General features: G+C 41.7%; 2 protein-coding genes across 3 annotated transcripts in view; one reads left to right on the top strand and one right to left on the bottom strand.

Annotated features, from left to right (window-relative positions):
- Positions 1 to 5,669, bottom strand: part of LOC134579090 (putative nuclease HARBI1) — a 48,801-nt gene extending 43,132 nt beyond the window's left edge. Inside the window, exon 1 of the mRNA XM_063438253.1 lies at positions 5,649 to 5,669. The gene's annotated coding sequence lies outside the window, so the exon portion shown is untranslated. The remainder of the gene's footprint in view (positions 1 to 5,648) is intronic.
- An 83-nt stretch (positions 5,670 to 5,752) lies between these two features.
- TUT1 (terminal uridylyl transferase 1, U6 snRNA-specific) lies at positions 5,753 to 22,094 on the top strand. Of its 2 annotated transcripts, none has more exons than XM_063437639.1 (10): positions 5,753 to 5,915; positions 8,177 to 8,367; positions 9,270 to 9,473; positions 9,717 to 9,831; positions 9,912 to 10,195; positions 11,294 to 11,481; positions 11,899 to 12,008; positions 12,982 to 13,104; positions 19,160 to 19,252; positions 20,834 to 22,094. In XM_063437639.1, the coding sequence occupies exons 1-10, from the start codon at positions 5,822 to 5,824 to the stop codon at positions 21,919 to 21,921; spliced, it is 2,490 nt and encodes an 829-aa protein (XP_063293709.1). In that variant the 5' UTR covers positions 5,753 to 5,821; the 3' UTR covers positions 21,922 to 22,094. The 2 variants fall into 2 exon arrangements, with proteins under 2 accessions (XP_063293709.1, XP_063293708.1); XM_063437638.1 differs by having other exon boundaries at positions 9,912 to 10,201.
- The last annotated feature ends 1,453 nt before the right edge of the window (positions 22,095 to 23,547 follow it).

Here is a 23,547-nt window from a genome sequence, read left to right as displayed (position 1 = left end):
TCCTCTCTCAACACCAAACGCCTCAAGATCCTCTCCATCCAGTAGCTTTTTTTTCACGATCCTTGTCTCCTGCTGAACGAAATTATCCTGTAGGAGAAAAAGAATTATTAAGTATTAAAGCTGCATTCGAAAACTGGCGTCACATACTCGAAGACACACGCACTCCTGTAATTGTTTATACCGACCATAGGAACCTTGAATATCTTCATTCCAACAAAACACTCTCTGCCAGACAAGTACGCTGGAATCTTTTCTTTTCCCGTTTCAATTTTCAAATCATCTACAGACCTGGATCCAGAAATAAAAAGGCAGATGCCCTGTCCAGAATTCACCAAGATCTTCCTGCAAACGAAACTCAACCTCCTAAAATCATAGGTATTATTTCGTCATTAACTGATGATATTAAACATCTCAAAGAAGAAGATCTTGAACTTCCCAAACAAGGCAATCTATCAAAAAAGGACGGTTTGTACTACTTCAAAGACAGGTTATACATTCCTCCCTTGTTTAGGAATAAAATACTCTCCCTGATTCATGATTCCCCTCTGGCTGGTCATCCTGGTACAAGAAAAACACTGGAGCTGTCTAAAAGATATTACTGGTGGCCTCGCCAGGACAGAACCATAGAATCTTATGTCAAAAACTGTCCAACATGTCTGAGATCAAAATCTGACCATCATCCACCATTCGGTCAATTACTGAGCCTACCTGTTCCAGAAAGACCTTGGCAGTCCATCTCAATGGATTTCTTGGTAGAACTCCCTCCTTCGCAACATCATACCACCATTCTGGTAGTGGTAGACCGTTTCACCAAGATGTCCCATTTTATTCCTTTAAAGAAATTACCCTCTTCATCTGAACTTGCAAAAGTATTCATCAACAACATCGTGAAACTCCATGGTCTTCCTGAAGAAATCATATCAGACAGAGGAACACAGTTCACCTCCAAATTCTGGAATGAGATGTGTTCCTCCCTCAACATTCAACGTAAATTATCTTCAGCCTATCATCCTCAAACCAACGGACAAACAGAGAGAGTTAACCAATGTCTTGAACAATACTTGCGATGTTATTGCTCTCATTTACAAGATGATTGGATCACGTGGTTACCAATGGCAGAGTTCTCATACAACAACTCGGTACACTCTAGTAGCAAAATGACTCCATTCTTCTCAAATTTTGGATTCCATCCTTCTTCATTCCCCGATCAAGGACTTCCTTCTTCTAATCCATACGTCTCCAACCATAACTCGTTCATGTCTGCCCTCTTCCTCAGGTTACGTGATAACCTTAAAAATGCATCATCTGCTCAGAAAAAGTTTTTCGATACTGGTAGACGACCTTCCCCTACTTACAAGGTTGGTGATCTAGTATGGCTCTCTTCAAAAAACATTGTTACCAACCGTCCCTCAAAGAAACTAAGTTCACTCTTCCTTGGGCCTTTTCGTATATTGTCACTCATCAACGAAAACGTGGTTAGATTGAAACTTCCACCTACCATGAAGCTGCATCCAGTCTTCCATGTGTCGTTGCTTAAACCACACCACTCCGACCCTTTCATGAGGGATGTTCATACCACTCCTGATCCCATTCTGGTACAAGGTGAAGAGGAATACGAGGTTCAGAGGATTCTCGACTCACGAATCCATCGTGGTTCCTTACAATATCTTGTCCGGTGGAAGGGCTACGGAGTTGACGAAGACTCATGGGTGTCGTCCTCCGCGGTGCACGCTCGTCGACTTATCAACGCGTACCATGCTCGCTACCCATCCAGACCTCGTTGACAGCATCCGGTGGCTGCTTCTTATGAGGGGGGTTCTGTCAGACCTTCCGGCATTCGCTAACCGTGGACTTCCGGGTTCTCGGAGCGCGGCCACTCCCCCTCCTATGACGTGGTCGTTCCCAGGGTTCATAGAGAGTCCGCGTCAACACCACAGTGCTTGATCAACTCGAAAGCTCCCGCGAACTTCAAACTGAATAATTACTTCTACTGTGTATCGGACCCGGACTGTTTAATCATTTACCCTCCTTCTCCTCTCCTACGACCTCGGACTGTTTTTGGATATTCTCTTGCCTGCTGCAACCTCGATTCTCTCTGGAATCTCCATCACCAATTTGGATTATCACTCCTTCATAAGTTAAGTAAACCAGATTGGCTCAACCTTAATATATAACCATCCTAAATCTAAGTGGTTCGCTATCTGCTCCACATCAACTCATAATCTTATTTCCAACACCTACTTATTTATCTGCATCCTACTTTGGAACTTCTCGCTGGTTGTGTTAAAATTACCTTATCCTAAAACAACTTCAAACACCGCTGCTGGTTATAACCTGCCAGGAATTAAAGAGACAGTTCATTTTGATTATCTTTTTTATTTAAAGTAATAAACGTTATCAAACTCAGAAATCTGCAGTTGTTTCCATCTTATCAACAATTGAGCGTTACACCTTCTTGCCACAGCTTGCATTGATGTGCCATCCTGGATGAGCTGCACTATCTGAGCCACTTGTGTGGGTTGTAGACTAGACCCATTAGTAAATTTGCCTGAAAGACCAGTTTAGGTCTTTCAGCCTTTTAGTAGATAGCTCCGTGATACCGTGGGAATTAGGGAGTTATCTACTAAGCGGCTGCAAGATGCAGCCACAGCAATGAATAGGTGCCGAATTGCGTTCTAAAATAAACGAACATACTGTTCTCATTCAGTTAGAACGCAATTCGGCAGTTTCGTCTAAAATGACAGGAAGCATCGTGGGAACACAGAGGAAAGGTAAGGATTATGGGAAAATTGCTCTGACCAGCGGAAATGAAGCACACTTTGCTCCTCCGCTGGTCAGAGCTGGTCAAGCGGAGGAATCCTCCATAAGACAAAGAGTCCCTACTTTGTCTTATGATTTTAAAGAAAACTAAAGAAGACAGGAAGAAAAGAATAACAGATCCTGAGAGAGGGGGAGAAGAGGAAGAGATTGAGGAAAGGTAAGTTCGGCATGACAGTGCCGCTTTAAGTTAATTTTGTTATTTCCACCATGCGGGTGAATAGGTGAAAGTTTGTATGTTATATACTGAAACTAATAAAACTGGATGGGGTAGAGCAGCAATCTTTGAAATTTTACTAAAACAAAAACAGCATTGTTTAAAAAAAGCAACAGCATGGGTTTTAGTTACTAAAATGAGAATTCAAGGTGAGTTTAAAATGTAAGTTCAAAATAGCCAAACTGGAAAACTACTCTTAGTGAGCTGTGCTTTAATGGGATACTATAGTCACCCGAAAAAAACTTTATCTTAATGAAGCCATTTTGGTGTATAAATCGTGCCTCTGAAGATTACCTGCTCAATTCACTGCCATTTAGGATTTAAATCCCTTTGTTTCTGTTTGAGCAGTCCTAGCCACACCTCCCCTGGCTGTGACTGACACAGCCTGCATGAAAACAAAATGGTTTCACTTTCAATCAGACATAAATTATATTAAAAGTTTAACTCCTGCTCTGTAATTTGAACTTTAATTACATAAAGGAGGCACCTGCAAGGTCTAGCAAGCTATTAACAGAGCAAGAGATAAGAAATTCTCAATTAAACAGAATTTACAATAAAGGAAGTGTGAACATGAGATGAAGTGTTTAGGAAAATTGTGTAAGTCACATGCAGATAGGTGTGACCAGGACTGCATAAACAAAGTGATTTAACTCCTAACTGTCAGAGAATTGAGCAGTAGTGATGTCCCGAACAGTTCGCCGGGAAGCGTTCGCTGGCGACATACGCGGTCGTGAAAACGCGCAATGTTCGGTCCGCCCCCTATTCGTCATGGAGGTGGGAGGGTCTGGGAGGAAGGGTCTGCTGCTGATTGGCTGGAATGTGTCTGCTGACTGTGTACAGGGTCAAAGTTTACTCAATGAAGACGAATAGGGGGCGGACCGAACATTGCGCGTGTTCGGCTATGTTCGCCGGCGAACGGTTCCTGGCGAACTGTTCGGGACATCACTATTGAGCAGTGAAACTCATGAGTTGCGATCTATACACCAAAACTGCTTCATTAAGCTAAAGTTGTTTTGGTGACTATAGTGTCCCTTTAAGTTTGGTTTCTTTGGCTTTCAATTTAAAATTCATTTAGAATTCTTGCTTTAGTGAATAACCCTGCTAGTGTATCAACATTTACAAATATAAGGGGCAATAAAGTAAAAGATGTAATTAGGAAATCGGCAAATTCCTATAGAGCATCGCAATTAAGGAATAACATCACAGACACAATTAAATCTTCCTTTAGTCTTAAAAGATTGCTGTTAACATATCTCAATACAGAATGCACCTGTAATCATGGTTGATCATTTTTCTTACCTGTTCTGTGTTAAATTTTTATATGTGTATTATTTTAATATTATATTGTACCTTATTGTAACAATGGAATGTCTCTGGGCCCAGTTCATACTTGAAAACGAGAGAAATCTCAATGTATCCTTCCTGGTAAAATATTTTATATTCAAAAATTCAAAGTGGCATGTCCACTACTGTTATTAATGTAGTTATAGTGCACAGAGTCTTTGGTGCCATTCCATGGCTTTCATCAAACCGTTCCCAGGCAGTTTGACAAAAAAAAAACCCAAGGCTTTTCCACAGCACCAAACGTATGTCAAACATTCTTGGATGGCAGTGATAGGCTGGAAGTACTCGGGAGCGAGTTAGATCATTTCTCTCGAACTGCCATCGATGATTAGTCAAGTTGGACAAGTAAAGGAGAAAAAAGTGAAACTTCTGCATTACCCGAGCGGCGGTGATGAACAAGATATTTGTTGACTAGAGTCTCGATTTATATCAAACCTTTCAAAAACACTTTGCCAGAAAACTGGGGTTAGAAGAAGCCAAACCATCCTATACCGCAGTGCCGCACATATATTTGGAAGAAAAATTAGGACCTTTTTACGACATCTCCAGCTGACGGAGTATGGGTGGGTTTAGGGTGCTAGAGAAATCTTTCTTCTCTATTTTTAAAAATATGGTTTTATCAAAACACTTGACAGTGGTTGTACCCATAGCCTCATAACCCAGTATGGTAGTAGTGGTTATGTTTTTTTAAAGCATTTAATACATACTGGGTTATATCAAATAATTTTTACCCCATTAAAGTTTACCTTTGAAATGCAAACGTATATGTCCCCAATATAAAAAATATATATCATATATCATGACACAAACTGCCTCAGTAATGTTATTTTTGTCTCCAAATACTTTTCAAGAAGCAGCAACTGTTTGCAGATGTTTCCATAAGTTCTTCAAACCTGAACTAAATATTTAGTCAGCTCCCCCTCCATGATACAGGCTAATACTTCACATATTCCCCCCTCTCTGCCCATATCCCCCCCCCCTCCCCCCCCCTCAGCCCATGTCCCCCGTCTCTGCCCCATGTCCCCCTTCTCTGCCCATATCCCCCTCTCTCTGCCCATGTCCTGGGAGGATTGATGCTATGAGCAGGCAGCTGGGACTGGGTGGAGGTAATTGCAGAATGGAGAGGGAGATGAAGATGAGAAGGGGGAGCTATTGGTAAGAGCACCATTACACCTCCCTCTCTCTGTGTATGTGTATAGGGCCCTGGGAATAAGTCACCCCTCCCCCTCTATACATCCTCTCAGCTCATTCATAGGACACACTCACTCACCTTTCCGGCTCCTTTGTCTTCTCGGCTCATTAATATGCGTGACGCAGGCTTACTATCATGAATATTCATATATGGCCCCGCCCCTCCCGGAAATCAGACCATGTGACAGGCTGCTGGTGGTGCGTGGTGACGTACATTGTGTGCGCCGGAAGCCGTGCTATTCTCCCTGCATCATGGCGGCCGACGTTCAGGCTGTTCCTGAGGATGTTCGGTCCGCGGACCGGGGCGGCTACCGATGCCTCCTTTGCGGAGTCAGCATCCCGAACCGTGAGTAAGCCCGTGCCGTCACCGCCTGGGCCAGGGGTCCTCACACTCTGGCCCTCCAGATGTTGCTGAACTACAACTCCCATGATTATTTAAATTACATAGAGAGCCAGAGAATCATGGGAGTTGTAGTTCAGCAACATCTGGGGGGCCGGAGTTTGAGGACCCTTGGCCTGGGGGGTGGTTTTGTTAAGTGAAAAACACTCAGTTCCAGCAGCAGTAGGAGGAGGAGAGTGCTCGTCGCTTGGTTAGGTTCCTGCACTGACACTGTGTTTACTGTTATCGTGTGGTAAAGGCAGTACAGGCTGTGAGTGGGCAGTCCTGCTAATACATTACTGTGTAACAATCACAGCCTCACAGTCTGAATAAAAACCCAAATCCCTCGCCTTATCCATGGTATGATGGGCAAATCCATCACGTCTTCCTATGCACACACATTGGATATTCTGGTGGGCAGTACGTTAAAAAGGTCTGCCCTGCAGTGTGTTTAAAGGACCACTATAGGCATCCAGACCACTTCAGCTTAATGAAGTGGTCTGGGTGCCAGGTCCATCTAGGATTAACCCTGCCCTGCCTTCTGTTAACATAGCAGTTTCAGATAAAATGCTATGTTTACATATGGGTTAATCCAGCCTCTAGTGGCTGTCTCATTGACAGCCGCTCGAGGCGTTTCCGCGCTTCTCACTGTGATTTTTAGTGCATTCATGAGCGTGAGATATTGACATGGCTCCTGGTGAATGAAGTGCCAGGAGCTGAATATGTTCACCACAGTGACGATGGCAGCATCTAAGAGAGCATCAAATAAAGTGACAATCTGGCATGTCACCATTTAGGGGTCTTTGTAACATCTGTGTCAGAGCTGCTTTTAAGTAGATAGTACAGTGAGTGATGACTGTAAATGCTCATTTTCTATTACTCTCTGTGGTCTGCATGCATTCTAGTGGATACCAGTGATATTTATCCAGGCTTAAAGGGATACTCCAGGCACCCAGACCACTTCTGCCTATTGGAGTGGTCTGGATGCCAACTCCCATCACCTTTAACCCTGCAAGTGTAATTATTGCAGTTTTTATAAACTGCAATAATTACCTTGCAGGGTTAAGTCCTCCTCTAGTGGTTGTCTATCAGACAGCCACTAGAGGGACTTCCGGGGTTCTTAAAACACAAAAAAAATTTAAATGACGCAGGACATCCTCAGGCTATGCATGAGGACCTCCAGTATCACCGGAATCTCCATAGGAAAGCATTGAATAATGTTTTCTTATGGGGAGGTCTATAGCGCTTGGCCATTGCCGCACATGCACATTAGGTCTCCCCTGGTGGGGGAGGAGCCTGACCCAGCGCCGAGGGACATCAAATATGAAGAATATAGATCTAAGTGCCGCTGGAAACCGACCAGGAACCGCAAAGTCTTCATGCTGAAAATGGTTTCAGGGCATTCGCGGCTAAGTCCCCCTGAAGTCTATTCGCGGTTTTGTCCATGCGAACTGCCGCCAGGGAGCTAGCGTTCGGTTCTATGCGCACAAATGGAAAGTGCCGAACCAAGGGGATAAAATATGGGTCTTTACAGTCACTGACCTGGCCCATAGTCGGTGGGCAGGAGACCAGCTTCCACACTCCTCCAGGAGGGAAACGTCTGTGGAAAGCGGCGTTTGTCACATATCTTCCCTCCTCTGGGGAGACTAACCAGACCCCAGACCTCCAATCGGTCTGGGTCTGTGTTAGTCTGGTGACCCTTCCCAAAAGGGTCAGCTGTAAAGAGGGCCTCCTTCCACAAGCTTCCGTTTGTAAATGCAGAGTCTTGCTGAGGAGGAAAACTGCTGCACTGCACTCTGTGTAGATCAAGTTGTACCTGCCAATAAAATTATTCCAGCTTGTACTCTCAGAACTATGTGTCGTCTGGTTACTGGGAGAGGAAAGGGCTACTCTTTAATTACTGTTCCAGTGTGGATGATTCAACGGGGAAAGTCCTTGTAAAGACTAGAGCTCCCAGGACTGAGTGTCGTCCAGTGCCTGGGGGTTGCTAGAGCGAGTTTCCCATTTGGCTCCTGGAGAGAGTGGTTCCAGGGCCCCAGTCAAGCCACGTCGACTGTAGGCAGAAGTGCTGCGGTTTGTCCCCCATTCCAGCTAGAAAGCGGTCCTTGGCTGAGGTAAGGACCGCTCCCAGAGTGCCAGTACTTTTTTGAGATTTGTGTGTGTGTGTATATACATTTTTTTCGTTTTGTTTTCTGGTCACTACTCATCTTTAACTTCATAATCCACAGGTCCCAGCCTCACTGACCACCTGCGTGGACGGAGGCATGTTCGTCTTTGTGAGGAAAGAGACAAACGGCAACAACAGCAAGAGCGCAGTGTGTATGTTAGAGGCTTTCCACGTGACACCACAGAGGAACAGCTGATGGATGTGTTTCAAGCCTTGTCTCCAGTCAAGAGCATTGTTATGGATAAAGATAGTGTAAGGATCATTAGTTAACGCACACCAAGTTTAAAGGGACATTCCAAGCACCTTCACAACTTATTCAGTTATAGTTATATCTCCTCCACTGCCCCTGCTAATATTTGTACGGCATGCACACACTATACACATTTCTAAATAATTTTTTGTATAGAGGGTTGTTTTCAATCTACAGTGTCCCCTAAAATCTGTTATACCCTTCATACAACATCCTTAATTTTTGTCATTGAGTACTTTATAAACCTACTCCCAGCTACTAAATGCTCTGTTAGGAGCTAGCAAAGCCAAACCTCATTAGCTTTTATCATATCCAGAGACTCCACAGATCTGTAAGGATTGGGAAAACTCTGCCAGAAAATACATTCTATAAAAGGCATTATAGGTATCGGTAATATTCCCATATATGTTGTAATTACCATCTGGTGACTTCTTGACCTATCCTAGTGGAGCACAATCTCACCTTTAGCTTGGTAAGCTAATGGAAAATGTGTACTGCAGGGGGCATTCAAATCATTATGCCTTTTTCTTTTTTGTTCCAACAATATTTGTGCATTAGTGTCGCTAAATACCGAAGTACTTGTTACAGAATTTATTAGAAATATTTCATAGGAAGAAGTATAAATATATCATTAGAACCTTTATTGATTATGCCTTTCTATCTACCATCATGTTTGATGCATGTAAATGACAATATTCAATTCTCCCACCGTATCCCTTTGGAATCGACCTGTGAAGTGTCTCTCTCTATTATATTATAGGTTCCCCGTATTTGTTTGACATTTTACAAGGCTATTTAAAACCACCTATACCGGCAAACTGTATTTTTGTGTGCCCTGTTCCTTAATGTGTATTTGGTATAAATTCCCTTTTTTTCCTGCATTATATTCCCTTCTGTTCTGCAGGGTTTTTATGCTATTGTGGAGTTTGAGAACAATGATGGAGTGAGCTTGTCCCTGGCGGCACCTAATCTAAGACTGGGTGAGAAACAGCTTAAAGTAAAACCTCGTGAGAAAAAAGAATTCCAAAGGAAGAAAGGAGCAGGGCCTCGAAAGCTGCAGCCGCCAGACCCAGAAGCATTAAGCAAGGAGCTTGTACAGTGCACTGATGTAAGGATGGGTAAAACTTGTGGAATTTGTGGAAATTTGTACTATGTGAATATCAGTCATAGAGATACTATATTCTGAATTGGGAAACTGACACAATGACTGCTATAGAGACACTAGAGGGTAAAAGACACTGAGTTAAAGTATGAGAAAACTTTCAAGTTTAGATTGTTTGGATAGATCAGGTGAGGATCAAATGAAGAACATAATCTGAAAGATCTATGTATGTGATTATTTATATTACAGGTAGAGGATCAAATGAAGAAATTGGTTTCTCTGTGTTCTCCTTCTCATCAGGAGAGTCATCTCCGTCAGCTTCTCCTTTCTCTTCTGCAGGAAACCTTCACAGAATTCTTTCCAGGTACCTGTAGTTTACTGTCCCTGCGTGTCTGCATTTCCTTGCCTTGAGTTTTACTTTACCTGTGTATTCATTACTGACAGGGTGCCAACTTCTGGCATTTGGCTCCTCTGTGAATGGCTTTGAAATCTCTGGCTGTGATTTGGATTTATACTTGGAGCTTGGAGAGAGTGATTGTGAAGAGAAAGTAAAGATAAGAGAAGACCCAGACGGAGAGGTAGGAGAGAAGATCGAGGGAGATGCCGAAGTACAAGAAATCAAAAAGCAAATTAATTTATTAGACGAAAGTGACGAATTGGAAAAGGAAGATGAATCAAAAGAAGAAGAAATGAAATCTGCAGAGGAGAGTGAGGAGGATGAGGAAGAGGTGAGTGTCCAATTATGAGCCCATAGTGGGGGGGAATTTTTTTTTCTAATTTGTTTATTCAGGGATCACCACAATGTGTGGTAGGGATTCTGAGCCATGTAAGGGCTTGTGTAGATCCTTTGACATAAATAAGTAATTTCCCCATTAATATGTTCTGTACCTACCTGCATAGTTTTGGGCCCATTTTAAAAAGTTATTTTTCCTGCTTGAAGGCCTATTTATTTTTCTGTGGAATAACTCTAGTTGAAGGATGTGATCCCAATATTAGGCTTCTTCATCCCCTTTTTATACTGCCACTTTGTGTGTCAAACCAATGCTAACAATACTGTGTTTGTGTGGAGTTGGAATACATGTGCTCATATTGTTGACTCAGTCTGCAACTGCCATTTACCACTTCTTTACTTCACCTCGTCTCAAGCAAGGTGCCATTCAACTGCAATTCTTATCTCTCCACCAAGCTAGTATTTAAAAAAAAAAAAAAAAAAAAGGTGCCTGGTGTAGTAATAACAAAGCAGTGTCACTGGGGCCACCTTTCCTAGTAATCTGTGAACTGTTAGAACAGCTAATGGTGCCTCTCAATGCACATATTGCTGTCACTGCTCCTTCACAATATTAAGCACTTAAGTTGAACTGTATGAGAATACCCCTGCCTTCTCTATACCACAATGCACATTATGATGGAACCAGGTACACACTGTTGGTTCAAGTGCTCCTATTTGTCAACTGAGAGAGCTAGTTATGTGTGAAGGGTTTGTTTGTGTGTTTGAGCGTGTGTGGCTGATTTAAATATATGTGTGTAAATGTGAATGGGTACGTTTATATTCTTTTATTTTTTTTTTTTTTTTTTAACCATTTGTGTGCTAGACATTTGCTCACTTCCGGCACTAAAATGGGTGACTTTTTTTTTTTTTTTTTTTTTGCATAGCTCCTAAATTTGTCAAACCCTGCTTTACAGTGACAGTGTGATATTTAAATATGATTTAAGGTAGTTTATATCAGCCAAGCTCTTTAAATTATAGATGAAAGCAATGTGAATACACCTGCATATCTTATCCATCATTGATTCTGTTAGTGTCACAATATCATTGTCCTTTTCAGGATGTCACTCCCGGCCTTTCTTTGCAAGGACTATCCTCTGAGGAGGTCCTGGAGCTTGTGGAAAAGGTCCTTCGCCGCTGTGTTCCTGGAGTGCATGGAGTTCAGAGTGTGCCCTCTGCACGGCGCCCAGTAATACGCTTTCAGCACAAAACCTCTGGGTTGAGAGGAGATATTACACTGAATAATAGGTGACTCCCCCCCCTATTTACAACACTCATTTATATGTGCATTTAACAAAATGTGCAGCTTTCCCTTCCTTGTTTTTAACTCTGTAGTCTGAGTGGATGTTTGGCTTCTTTTTTTACCATTTACTTTCTCTCTCTCCCCCCCCTCCCTTTTATCAAGATCATGCAGCTTTTTTGTTGTTTTCCATCATATGTCTTCTGTATTATCCTGTTTTTTTTTTTTTTTTTAACCCCTTAAGGACACATGACATGTGTGACATGTCATCATTTCCTTTTATTCCAGAAGTTTGGTCCTTAAGGGGTTAATGGTAACACTCCTTTTATCCCCTCTCTCTGACCTTCATATGTCTCGCAAGGCTTTATTTTTTGTCTTTGGACCCTCATTGTTGCCTCACTCACTTGATGTTTCTTCCAAACCAGGCTTGCTCTTCGCAACTCCTCCTTCTTACGTCTCTGTTCTGACCTTGACCCTCGAGTCCCGCAACTGGTATATACTGTGCGATATTGGGCAAGAGTGCACCAGCTTGCAGGTGAGAACACTAAATGAGTGAGAAAATAGTGTGCAGAGGTGTAAAGTATAAGAAGAAGCAGTGATGTAATTACCTCGGTTGCAGCTGCAACCAGGACCATCACTCCAGGGGACCCAGCATCGCTGTTAATCCCTGCAACCGTGGGCCTGCATAGCTTCAGAGAGAGGCACGTGATCACAGAGTGACCAGCAGAAGGGGAGCGCTCTCCTGACGGTCATTTCTTGTAGCGTGGCCAAGCAGACAGAGTTCTGACAGGAAGTGCTGCAGAATGGAGACTGAAACACTGGAGGGGCTGGGCGGGGATGAGACACATGGGGGGTGCGGCCCAGGGCACTTTTTGCCCCAGGACCCAGTGGTTTCTAGTTGCCTCTCTCAGTAGGAGCATATTTTAAAATGGATTTGTCAAAATGCTGTGTTTAAAATATTGAGCATTATTACGGCGGCATTACAATTGATACTGCATTTATTGAGTGGCATCATTACTTAATAGCAGGTACACTGCTATAAACCTTCTGCCCGCACTTACTGGTTTGTGATCATGTAACCTTGGTTAGGATACCCAATAAGGGTTAAGGAATTATTCCACTGTGTTAAGGGATACATGTGAGTTCATGTTGTGGACAATAACTCCTGTTATGTGAAGATGAAACAATGAGAATGTTGTGGGTTAATGATATTTATGAAGTAAAGGAGGAAAGAAATGATGGAGTGGGAGATGTCTGTGGTAGCTTGAGGAAACTGAAAATATTAGTGCCAAGGGTGATCAGGTTGCCAACATGTTGAATATATAGCATATTGAAGGTTAGAATTAAAAATGGGCAAAAGAAAGATTACATTCACAGTATGGGACCAATAATATGAAATAACTGCTTGTTTATTCCTGTACCTGGACAACTCGGGACGGGGGGGGAGAGAGAGAGAGAGAGAAAGTGTTTTTAGGTTCAGTATAATATATGTCACTCACACCCCACAGGTAACCCGTTAGGAGGTGGACCCCTGCTGAATAACTATGCACTGACGCTGCTTGTTGTGTTCTTCCTGCAAACAAGGAGCCCACCAGTTATTCCCACTTTGAATAAGCTTAGAGAGGAAGCGGGTGAGTGAATTGCTATGCCAAAGGTTACTGTGATGTCAGAACGATAATTTAAAGCATCATGTGAGGGCAGTCTTACCATTCTTATCACTTCTTTATCTATTATAGAAACACATTATTTGTTCAACTAACTGTGCTATTCTAGTGATTTCATCTTGAATCAGGAAATTTGATCTCTCGACCTGTCCTGCTCTTACCATATGTTTCTATGCTGAGTCACTGTACAGAAGCTTGAAACGTTGTGCAATAAAATTGCTCGCTGCATCTCATACATTAAAGAAATGAGAACTACTACTTACTTAAAGTAATTAAAACCCAGAGGCGGCCTCCATTTATGTGATATATATATTTTTTTTTGGGGGGGGGGGGGGGGGGGGGGGGGGGTCTGGCAGTGTTGATTTGGTTAAGCCCTGTTGTGTACAAGCAGCAGGGCTGGTATAGGGAGACCGGTCCCGTGATGTCTGCACCTTATTAATTGCTACCTCACGATCTGGCACTCTCTAGTAAGTCAGAGTACAGCCACACTCTGATTCACTGAATGCCAACAGAGCAATTGCCAGAGGCGCAGATCTCACGCTTCCCTACTAGACCACCCAGGGATCCTGGGAAATCCACCAGTAAAACAAAGGGTGGCACAAGACCGAGCACCACACACTACATATAGCCAGCGCACACACCACACACATTACATAAAGCAAGCACACCTCACACATTTATTACATAAAGCCAGCAAGCACAGTACATGCAGCCAGTACACAACACACTATATGCATTACGTAAAGCCAACAGACACACATTACACGCTTTACAGAGAGCCACAACCCAGACATACATTACATAATGCCAGGTTACACCATGCACACACACACAGCCAAGATAAACCACATATTACACCCTGCCAACACACTCATACCTAGGCATAACACACTCACACTTTGTAAGGGAATTGTAGAGGGTGGAACATTAAATTCCACATTTTTGCTAATTAAATCTGAATGGCACAGCTGAAGCAAAAAGTCCAGTTCTGAGGATAACTTTCCAGATCGGCTATTGGAGTTTTTCCATTCTGATTTAATTTGTGAAAATTCAGAATTTTGTGAAATTCAGAAATAGTGAATAACCCTGCCAATGTGGGCAGAGTTTTATGTGACACATAACATGCATTCTACTAACAAATGGTGTATTAAAGGAACACTATAGTTACCTAAATTACTTTAGCTAAATAAAGCAGTTTTAGTGTATAGATCATTCCCCTGCAATTTCACTGCTCAATTCACTGTCATTTAGGAGTTAAATCACTTTGTTTCTGTTTATGTAGCCCTAGCCACACCTCCCCTGGCTATGATTGACAGAGCCTGCATGAAAAAAAACTGGTTTCACTTTGAAACAGATGTAATTTACCTTAAATAATTGTATCTCAATCTCTAAATTGAACTTTAATCACGTACAGGAGGCTCTTGCAGGGTATAACAGGCTATTAACATAGCAGGGGATAAGAAAATCTTAATTAAACAGAACTTGCAATAAAAGCCTAAATAGGGCTCTCTTTACAGGAAGTGTTTATGGAAGGGAGGTGTGACTAGGGTTCATAAACAAAGGGATTTAACTCCTCAATGGCTGAGGATTGAGCAGTGAGGCTGCAGGGTCATGTTCTATACACCAAAACTGCTTCATTAAGCTAAAGTTGTTCAGGTGACTATAGTGTCCCTTTAATATATTATTTGTATGGAAATGTATATTATTATACTGCTGATTATATTTTGGTAAACATGAGATTTGCATTTTCAATTTCAGATACTTTTAGCACGTACAAGTGCTAAATTAAATGATTTGTATTTTGTGTCGTTTGAAAGCGCACCGGTAATTTGTTTCTAGTTCTCCCAGATTGTATATAAAACAAAAAGGCAAGGACAATTAGTGTAAATGTGGTAATACACATCTATATGCCTGGAGGAATAGCCTGCTCCATTTTTCTGCACACATAGTGTATGTGCTGTACGACATTCTTTGTCCTTGGACTGATCAATAATTTAGGGTTGTCTGATTAAGTGCAGCAGGATATAACGCCAGCACGAAATGAAGACACAAATAGTGCAGACTCCTAGTTACAAATAAATAGCATTTTACTAAGCTGGCTTACTACCTAAAAAATAAGTAGGCGGGGGGCGGGGCCTGACCTGAGAGGATGCTAAACACAGCAGCTCCTACTGAATAAAGCAATAAAAGCTAAATTCAATAGCCAAAACAGCAAAATCGGGACAAAAAAGGCTACCCAGGGTGAGGTGGCATCGGGGTGCACATGTGGATACCAAACAAGCGACTACCCAAACCCCATTCACCCGACGCACTGGTGAGGCCTACAGGCATGGCGGGCGCGGGAGAGACGGCCGCTCCCCTTCTGCCGCGACCGGACAAATATCGGGACAGGGGCTCCCGTTCCCCCCCTCCCCCCCCTCTGGACCGGTGGGGGTCATCCTGGTCTACCCCACCAAGATCCCCCCACAGAGCGCTGGAAAAGCGAAAACTTTGCGGAACCCTGAACCTACCTTCACAGTGGTCTGCAAAATGGCGGATGCTACCCACACAGCCCACTCACAAAATGCATGGCTGGAAACTGATCTCCGACTGACAGAAATCTTCACCACCTTCTGGCAACAGCTGAGGGTCTGCATGCGACGCCCAAGGCCCGCACCGCTTAACACTGACTGGCCACGCAACTCGCCACGAGGTGCCCGGCAAGGAGAAGCGAAAACCCCTCCGAATACTGCACCTGCGAGCGCCCAGTCCCGACAAAGGGTCTACCAGGGACTACGCTCGAGTCCCAGGGTGTGCAGCAGCAAGCTGGGACCTAAGTCCCTTGGGATACCTAGGAGAAGACCCCCCACAACACCCTCGCTGGCGGCAGCGACTCCGACCTCAGAACGGCAAACTTAGCCCGGCCGGGAAGGTGCAACGGAGGAGCGAGAGACTCAAGAAGACAACCGGCTTGGGAAGGCAAACAAAGAGCAGCTCAGGCCCACGACCGGCGAATACCACTAGACACACAACATGGAGAACATCACAAGCGCCAACAACCACACCTCCACATGGCTCAGGGGCTCCGGGCTGCCTTGTACTTCGGAGACTGCACAAACCACAGCGGATGGCGCAGAGAGAGCACACCCGGCCCCAACAAGGCATTGGCTGAACCACACAGGACTGGTAATCAAGGACAGACCATGCCAATGGTCTTTTTTTTTTTTTTCCTTTCTATGCCCCGACTGAACTACCACACACCACTGTCGATATCCATTTTTGTTTAATTTCTTTTCCATTTTTGATAACACAGGGGATCACTGGGGGATATCATATGTAGTCAATCGACTAAATACGAAGTATGCTAATGCTCATAATAGCTCACGTTTTAGCAATATTAATTTTTTTTTTTTTTTTCCCCTCTTGTTCCCTCGACTATGATGTACAGTCTTATTGAAATGCTGCGTAAAAGTTATGAACCAGCGAGCCGATTAATTTAGCTACTGTAGTCTCAGTACATAGGCTTAGTCTTAAGCTTGTCAAATTACTTAGAGTCTGCTAGCCTGGTACAGTCAGTGTTGACAGAATTTAATATTCTAAAACGTGCACATTAATCTTTGTTATGAAAGGCTCATGTACTTAGATTAGCATGCTATGTAGCACTTAGCATGCTAAAATCTAATCCGATGATGTTTAATAGCCTGTTATCCTCTTGTTATATATATATGCAAATATATGAATACCTGCTAATATATTACTCATTCATGCTTTATGTTCAGTAAAGATAAGTTTACGTTAAGCGACTTACAAAATAATATAAAAAATGAGGCATTGATAATAATTTGGAAATGTAACTAACGGTGCTATCGCTATATTAACCCTACTCTGTGAAAATTCTTGCATTTCCCTTTCTTTATTCTGTACCCTTCACACGTGCCTTAATAAAAGAAAGATAGACAAAAAAAAAAAAAATAAGTAGGCAAGCAAACCCTAGTTAGCCAAGTGAAGCTCTGTTCATCCTTTTTTACTGAGGGGCTTGGCTCAGAAGCTCACTCGTGTCGGCTTCCTCCACACAGTAATCTCCCCCTCAACGGCACTTTACTGCTTTATTAGATGATTTTGATAGGAGATTCGAGTAAAGTCGCTCTGCTTGAGTCAGTATTACCTGATTAGGATTACCTTACCCACGTTTGGAGCTATATTGCATTGAGCTGATAAGTCTAACTCTAGGATAGCAGTTAATGTATAATATCGGAAATTACAGCGAATAGGTGCCCTTGAAGGCACAGTTTAGGAACTATTTAACCCTTGGACAGCTAGATACAAAGGCTTGGCAGTTATCACTTTATATTAGGTGCCCATGAAGGCACAGCTTAGCACTCTCGATAGAATCCCGATGTTAAACCTCAAGCTAGCCTGTCTTTGCTTTAACCTTTTACATACCAAGGTTTGTTAGTCTAGATGTGCTTGAAATTAGTTGCCCACGAAGGCACAGTTCAGTACTCTCGACAGAATTACCTAGTTACAACTTGAGCTTTCTTGTTTTTAGGCATGGAGTCTATACTTAGGTTAGTATAAGAGTACTGAGTCTGAGACACTTATAATCAACAGTTAATAGGTGCCAGTGAAGGCATAACATCAATATTCATTTATTCCTAAAACAGCCAGACACATAGGCTACATAGTACCTACTACCAATTAGATGCCCACAAAGGCTCAGTTACGTACACCAACTAAAAATCATTAATCTTACCTGCTTCCAATTACGGAGTACTCTTGTAACAGCTCCATAATATTCAAGATAATACCTTATGGACTACTATATATTTTTTCCTGCTGATACTTTAGTTCAACCAGCCGTTTCAGTCGCTATCCCTGATTGGATATTTTCCTTGCTACATTTTGCATGTTTTAAAAGTAGCAACTATGAGACACATTTGTTGCTAATCTCCACCATTAGTTTGGCTGAATGACAGGACAACGGTTGTAAACTAGAAAATAGGAATATATATATTTTTTTTTTTTTTTTTTTTTTAGGGTCTATCAATTATATATAATCTGCACGATAGTACCTCTCTTTTTTTTTTCCCACTGTGTGATACCTATAGATATATCCCTCTTTTAAATACAACAATAAAAACTTTATAATTTTTTATTTTGAAATATATCTGTAGGCAAATGTTCTAACTTCAATTAAATACCTAATACAAGGGTTATTCCCTTACAAAGCCTGCATCATAGAGCTCACTTTTCTTTCCACATATCCTTTTTTATTGCATGAATCTGAACATATTTACCTTGCAGGTTTTAAGTGCTGTCTAATAAACCGTTTATTGTCCTAATAAACATGCATCTACATTGTTTTAACTTTGACTCTTTGTTGTCAATTATCCTCTTTGCTTGAAATATTGGAACTTTGAAAAAGCTTTCAATGTCTCCTGAAATTAAGGCATTCAGCTTCAGGATCACACAGTACAATCAGAGGATTAATTTCTCCTTTCGTCGTTCCTTCATATCTAGTAAAACCTGCTGAAGTCATCAGCCTTGGGTGTGCAGGAGCTTTATAAAGTATTTAGCCATCATTCATTTTTAGTATAGTTTTTTTTCCTTTGCTACCTGTACATAAATTAGAGCAAATCATTGATTGAGCACTAATAATGTATATTTATGTTAATTGTAATTTTATTTAATTCATAGTTTGCAAATCATAGAATATATATGAGCAGTAGTTTTTTTTTTTCTTTCACATGGTGGTGTTTACCAAGTGGGTGTTAATGCTCTTATAAGGTCAACATAGCACATAATCATTTTTATTAATCTGCCCTTTAAAGATGCTCGTTTAAATGATGGCTTGTTTTATAAAATACTTGCTATAAATGAATGATTATGCATATGATTTTAACCACCCTCCTTTTTATTACCTCAATGTATGTGCTTATAATGGCTCATGTTTGGAACTTGTAATTGATATGATTTCAATTTTAAATGACTGTTCTGCTACAATTACACATGTATTTTTTTTAATATTTTTTTTTTTCATCAGTGAATGAGGTTCCCCAGGTGATTAATGGCTGGGACTGCACCTTCTTATCTGATATCAACAAAATTCAAACCAGTGGCAACCAGCAGAGTTTGAGTAAGTGCCTACTAATCTTTATACTGGTGTTGATGGTCAGGGGACCATGGATTGGATAACTTGATGGTGACAGAAGTGTAATATTACTGTGTGGAGAAGCATGATGCTACAATGCCCTCTTATTGTTTTGTCTATGCAAGCAGCATCATATGCACACCGCTTAAAAGTTCACTGTTCTGCTCACATGTCTACAGCCAGAATTTGTAGGTATGCATGGTGCTTCTCAAAAATAATGGAAATATTTAAAAAAGGCTAAAATGTGTGGGAGGCATATGATTTCCTACTTACGTGAAACTTACTACTGAAATTTTTAGCACAACCCAATAGTTAAGTACCGTATATACTCGAGTATAAGCCGAGGCCCCTAATTTTACCCCAAAAAACTGGGAAAACTTATTGACTCGAGTATAAGACTAGGGTGAGAAATGCAGCAGCTACTGGTAAATTTCTAAATAAAATTAGATCCTAAAAAAAATATATTAATTGAATATTTATTTACAGTGTGTGTGTATGAATGCAGTGTGTGTGTATGAATGCAGTGTGTGTGTATGAATGCAGTGTGTGTGTATGAATGCAGTGTGTGTGTATGAATGCAGTGTGTGTGTATGAATGCAGTGTGTGTGTATGAATGCAGTGTGTGTGTATGAATGCAGCGTGTGTGTATGAGTGCAGCGTGTGTGTGTATGAGTGCAGCGTGTGTGTGTATGAGTGCAGCGTGTGTGTGTATGAGTGCAGCGTGTGTGTTGCAGAGCCTTGCTGGGGGGTGGGCAATTTTTTATTATTTTAATTTTTTTATTATTATTTATTATTTTTATTTAATTATTATTATTATTTATTTATTATTATTTTTTTATTATTACTATTTTTTTTTTTTTGTCCCCCCTCCCTGCTTGATACATAGCAGGCAGGGGGGCTCTCCTTCCCTGGTGGTCCTGTGTCATTGGTAGTTCGGTGGGGGGGAGAGGGAGGCTGGCAGAGCTGTAACTTACCTCTCCTGCAGCTCCTGTCAGCTCTCTCCTCCTCCGCGCCGTCCGGTCAGCTCTTCTGTCAGCTCACACTGTAAGTCTCGCGAGAGCCGCGGCTCTCGCGAGACTTACAGTGGGAGCTGACCGAGGTGCTGCACGGACGGCGCAGAGGAGGAGAGAGCTGACAGGAGCTGCAGGAGAGGTAAGTTACAGCTCTGACAGCCCCCACAGCCCCTGTCTGTATTATGGCAATGCAAATTGCCATAATACAGACTATTGACTCGAGTATAAGCCGAGTTGGGGTTTTTTAGCACAAAAAATGTGCTAAAAAACTCGGCTTATACTCGAATATATACGGTAAAAGTTTCCTATGAGTTGTGCTCTTATTTTCTTAGACTTCCCATTAGGTGACAAAGTTGCCCTGACATTGAAGTGCTGCAGAGGCAATTTGTTTTTTTAACATGATTTTTTTTTTTTTTTTATCTTTGCAGCACTATGCCCCCAAGTAAATTAAAAACATTTCGGTATTGCCTGTTCTGTAGATTCTCATATTTTTTCTCATTTTATTATACTGTATGTATTTCTTACATTTTCATTCACTTCTCTCCTTTTCTAGGTTGTCTTTTGTCTGAGTTCTTCTCATTTTTCTCCTCACTTGACCTGGCCTCTGTTATTTTATGCCCTTGTAGTGGCTCCATCCTACCTCTTCCTCTTTCTTCTCCTTCATCTTGGCTGGATGGATTCCGTTTGGGACGTGTTAACGTACAAGATCCTTTCGAGCTAAGTCACAATGTATGTGGCAATGTCAGCTCACGCACGGCTCGCCACTTCGCATCACAGTGTACCTCCACAGCTCAGACCTGCCGCACCTCTCTCTACCGTCTGCGTTCTCGATGTAGACCCTGGGGAATCACTTTAATTTTTCTTCCTGCACTCTCTGACGAAGAAAAAAAGGCAAATAATGTGGCTGAGATTGTCGTACCACTGGGAGCGATTTCGTTTGAGGTTGCTTTTTCAGTTACGAAGAAGGTTTTTCAAGATGTGCTGCTGTGCACGTGTGAGGAAGAAGAGGCCATTTTTGAGAAGGGACAGTCTACAACAGGTGAGACAAACAAGACACAAAAAGGAAGGGAGAGTGTCTTGGATGAAGAAATGGTAATGGAGGTGGTGCAAGCTGTGCCGTGCAAGGAGGAGTACACTGAAAAACAGGAGCAAGGAAATTGCAAGAACTGGATAAAGAGTGAAGCACAAGGAAAAAAACGAGAAAGAACAGATCTAAGTAAAAAGGACATTGTGACAAAGAAAATGAAGACAGAGGAGTCTGGAGATGACAGTTGTAGAAGCCACTGTGAAAATGCACAAAAACATGAGGATTCAGATTGTGTGCGCCTGTTGAGGGTGTGCGTGTGGCATCAAGTATGGGAAGGCCGACGCAAGGAGAGGAGGCGTCGCCGCGGTGGGGAGGCAAAAGGAATAGAGCTGGAAACTGAAATTTCTCGTGCATTGTGTTCAGTAAAAGGGGAAAGTATGGGGGAGGAGCCTCTGATAATATTGACTGTAAATTTTCAATTGACAGCCCAGGGACAAACACAGTTGTGTCTAACTTCAACTGCTGATACTCATGGACTCGGCCCCGTTTTTTTTCACTTTTTAGAGGGATTTTTACCTCGGATTGTAAGGGAATCTTTGGCAACTCGAGAATGAGTGTTTATGGTTGATGTTCCACTGTAGCCATATTGTTTTTCAGGTCCATTTTAAGCTTCACTAATCAAAGTTTGAATGAGGGCTTTGATTCGTTAATGTTCTTTCACTGTACTGTCAATATATCAGTGTGTATATATTTGTAAATTAAAATATATTGGCCATTTTTTAATGTACGTGTGTACGTTTTTTTGTTTTTTTTATATACATTATCTTTTTAATAAATACTGAATTGGTAAGTTCTAGAAAGGCAATGTCAAGGTTTCAAAATGCAGTTAAAATATGTAAAACAACCACAACTGTTTTAATATGCATCAACATATTCCACCGCCCAGTACAATAGGTAAACAAGACAAAACTTCATTCCAACAAAACATGATTGACATATTGGAACAGTAGGTGAAGAGGGCCCAGCCCAACAAGCTTACGAGCTCTCAAACCATGAAGTGGAGCACTGTGATTTATCATAGTTGTAATTTTGGAAATGTGAATTAACACTCTCTGCAGTACCCCAAAATACAAGAATATCACTTTTCCTTTTGAGTCCTATACAAATATATTTTCAATCTTAAAAATAAATCTATATACTAATCATAATGCAATATGTAATAAAAAATATGGGGCAAATGGAACACTAGTGAGGGCGTGAGCTGTAAATCTAACTCACCGTAAGATTGCTTCTGTGATTACACGGTGGCCACTCCACTCAAAAAGGCAGGTATATTAGCACTTCTTCAGTCTCCCATAAAGAGTAACCTCACCAAAAAAAATAAATATATAATGCATAGTATAGTAACACACATACAGTATAATAAAATAGAAAAAAACAACTTGGTACACTCACATAGAATAGAGCCTGCAAACTGGCGGTTTTATTATACTGTATGTGTAGCGTTGTTGAGAATATTGTGCTCACATGAGAATTTCACACATGTTCATTGTAATTGGTTTTCTTTATATGTGTACGGTGACAATGTGATAGCAATTTACCCACTATGAGACCGTATCCCTTGTTCCTACTTTGTCAAGGTATGCAGATTCCAGATCTTAAAATGTGATGTGTATGTTAAAGAAAAACTTTCACTGCTGTGTGTACCAACATTTTGGTTTAATATTAAATTTCCCCCACTTTATGCAAGTTCACTTTCTTTTCCCTTGGTTCCCACTGTTAATCTTTTCATGTGAAGGAGTTAAGTCCATTTTAACTAATTTCATAGAATTAAAGTATAACAAAGAAAACCATAGACAATTGGAGGTGCTGTGTATACTTCCCTCTGTCTCTGTAATGCCACGGTATCTGCAACCATGTAACAGAGGAAATTAAAGGAACCTTATAGGATCAGGAACACAAACATGTATTCCTGACACTATAGTGTTAAAAACACCATCTCCCCCCTCCCACCCCCCTCTCCTTGTAAATATAGTAAAATCTTACCTTTGCTCCAATTTGCTGCTGGCACTACCCCTGATCTGCCTGATTGGCTGATACCACCACTGAGGTCAGCCAATCACAATGCTTTCTCATAAGAAATGGGAAAGCATTGAATCAATGCATCTCTATGAGGAAAGTTCAATGTCTCCCATGCAGCACTGCCCCAGGAAGCACCTCTAGTATAAGCTGTAGGTGTC

This window comes from Pelobates fuscus, chromosome 12, assembly GCF_036172605.1.
Source record: "Pelobates fuscus isolate aPelFus1 chromosome 12, aPelFus1.pri, whole genome shotgun sequence".
Classification (NCBI taxonomy): domain Eukaryota; kingdom Metazoa; phylum Chordata; class Amphibia; order Anura; family Pelobatidae; genus Pelobates; species Pelobates fuscus.
This window is presented reverse-complemented; position numbering and strand designations above follow the sequence as displayed.

Coding starts and splice junctions, on each gene's coding strand:
- TUT1 (XM_063437638.1), top strand. CDS start 5,822: ATGGCGGCCGACGTTCAGGCTGTTCCTGAGGATGTTCGGTCCGCGGAC. Junction 9,832..9,911: donor CTTCACAGAATTCTTTCCAG/GTACCTGTAGTT, acceptor CATTACTGACAG/GGTGCCAACTTCTGGCATTT. Junction 19,253..20,833: donor TGGCAACCAGCAGAGTTTGA/GTAAGTGCCTAC, acceptor CTCCTTTTCTAG/GTTGTCTTTTGTCTGAGTTC.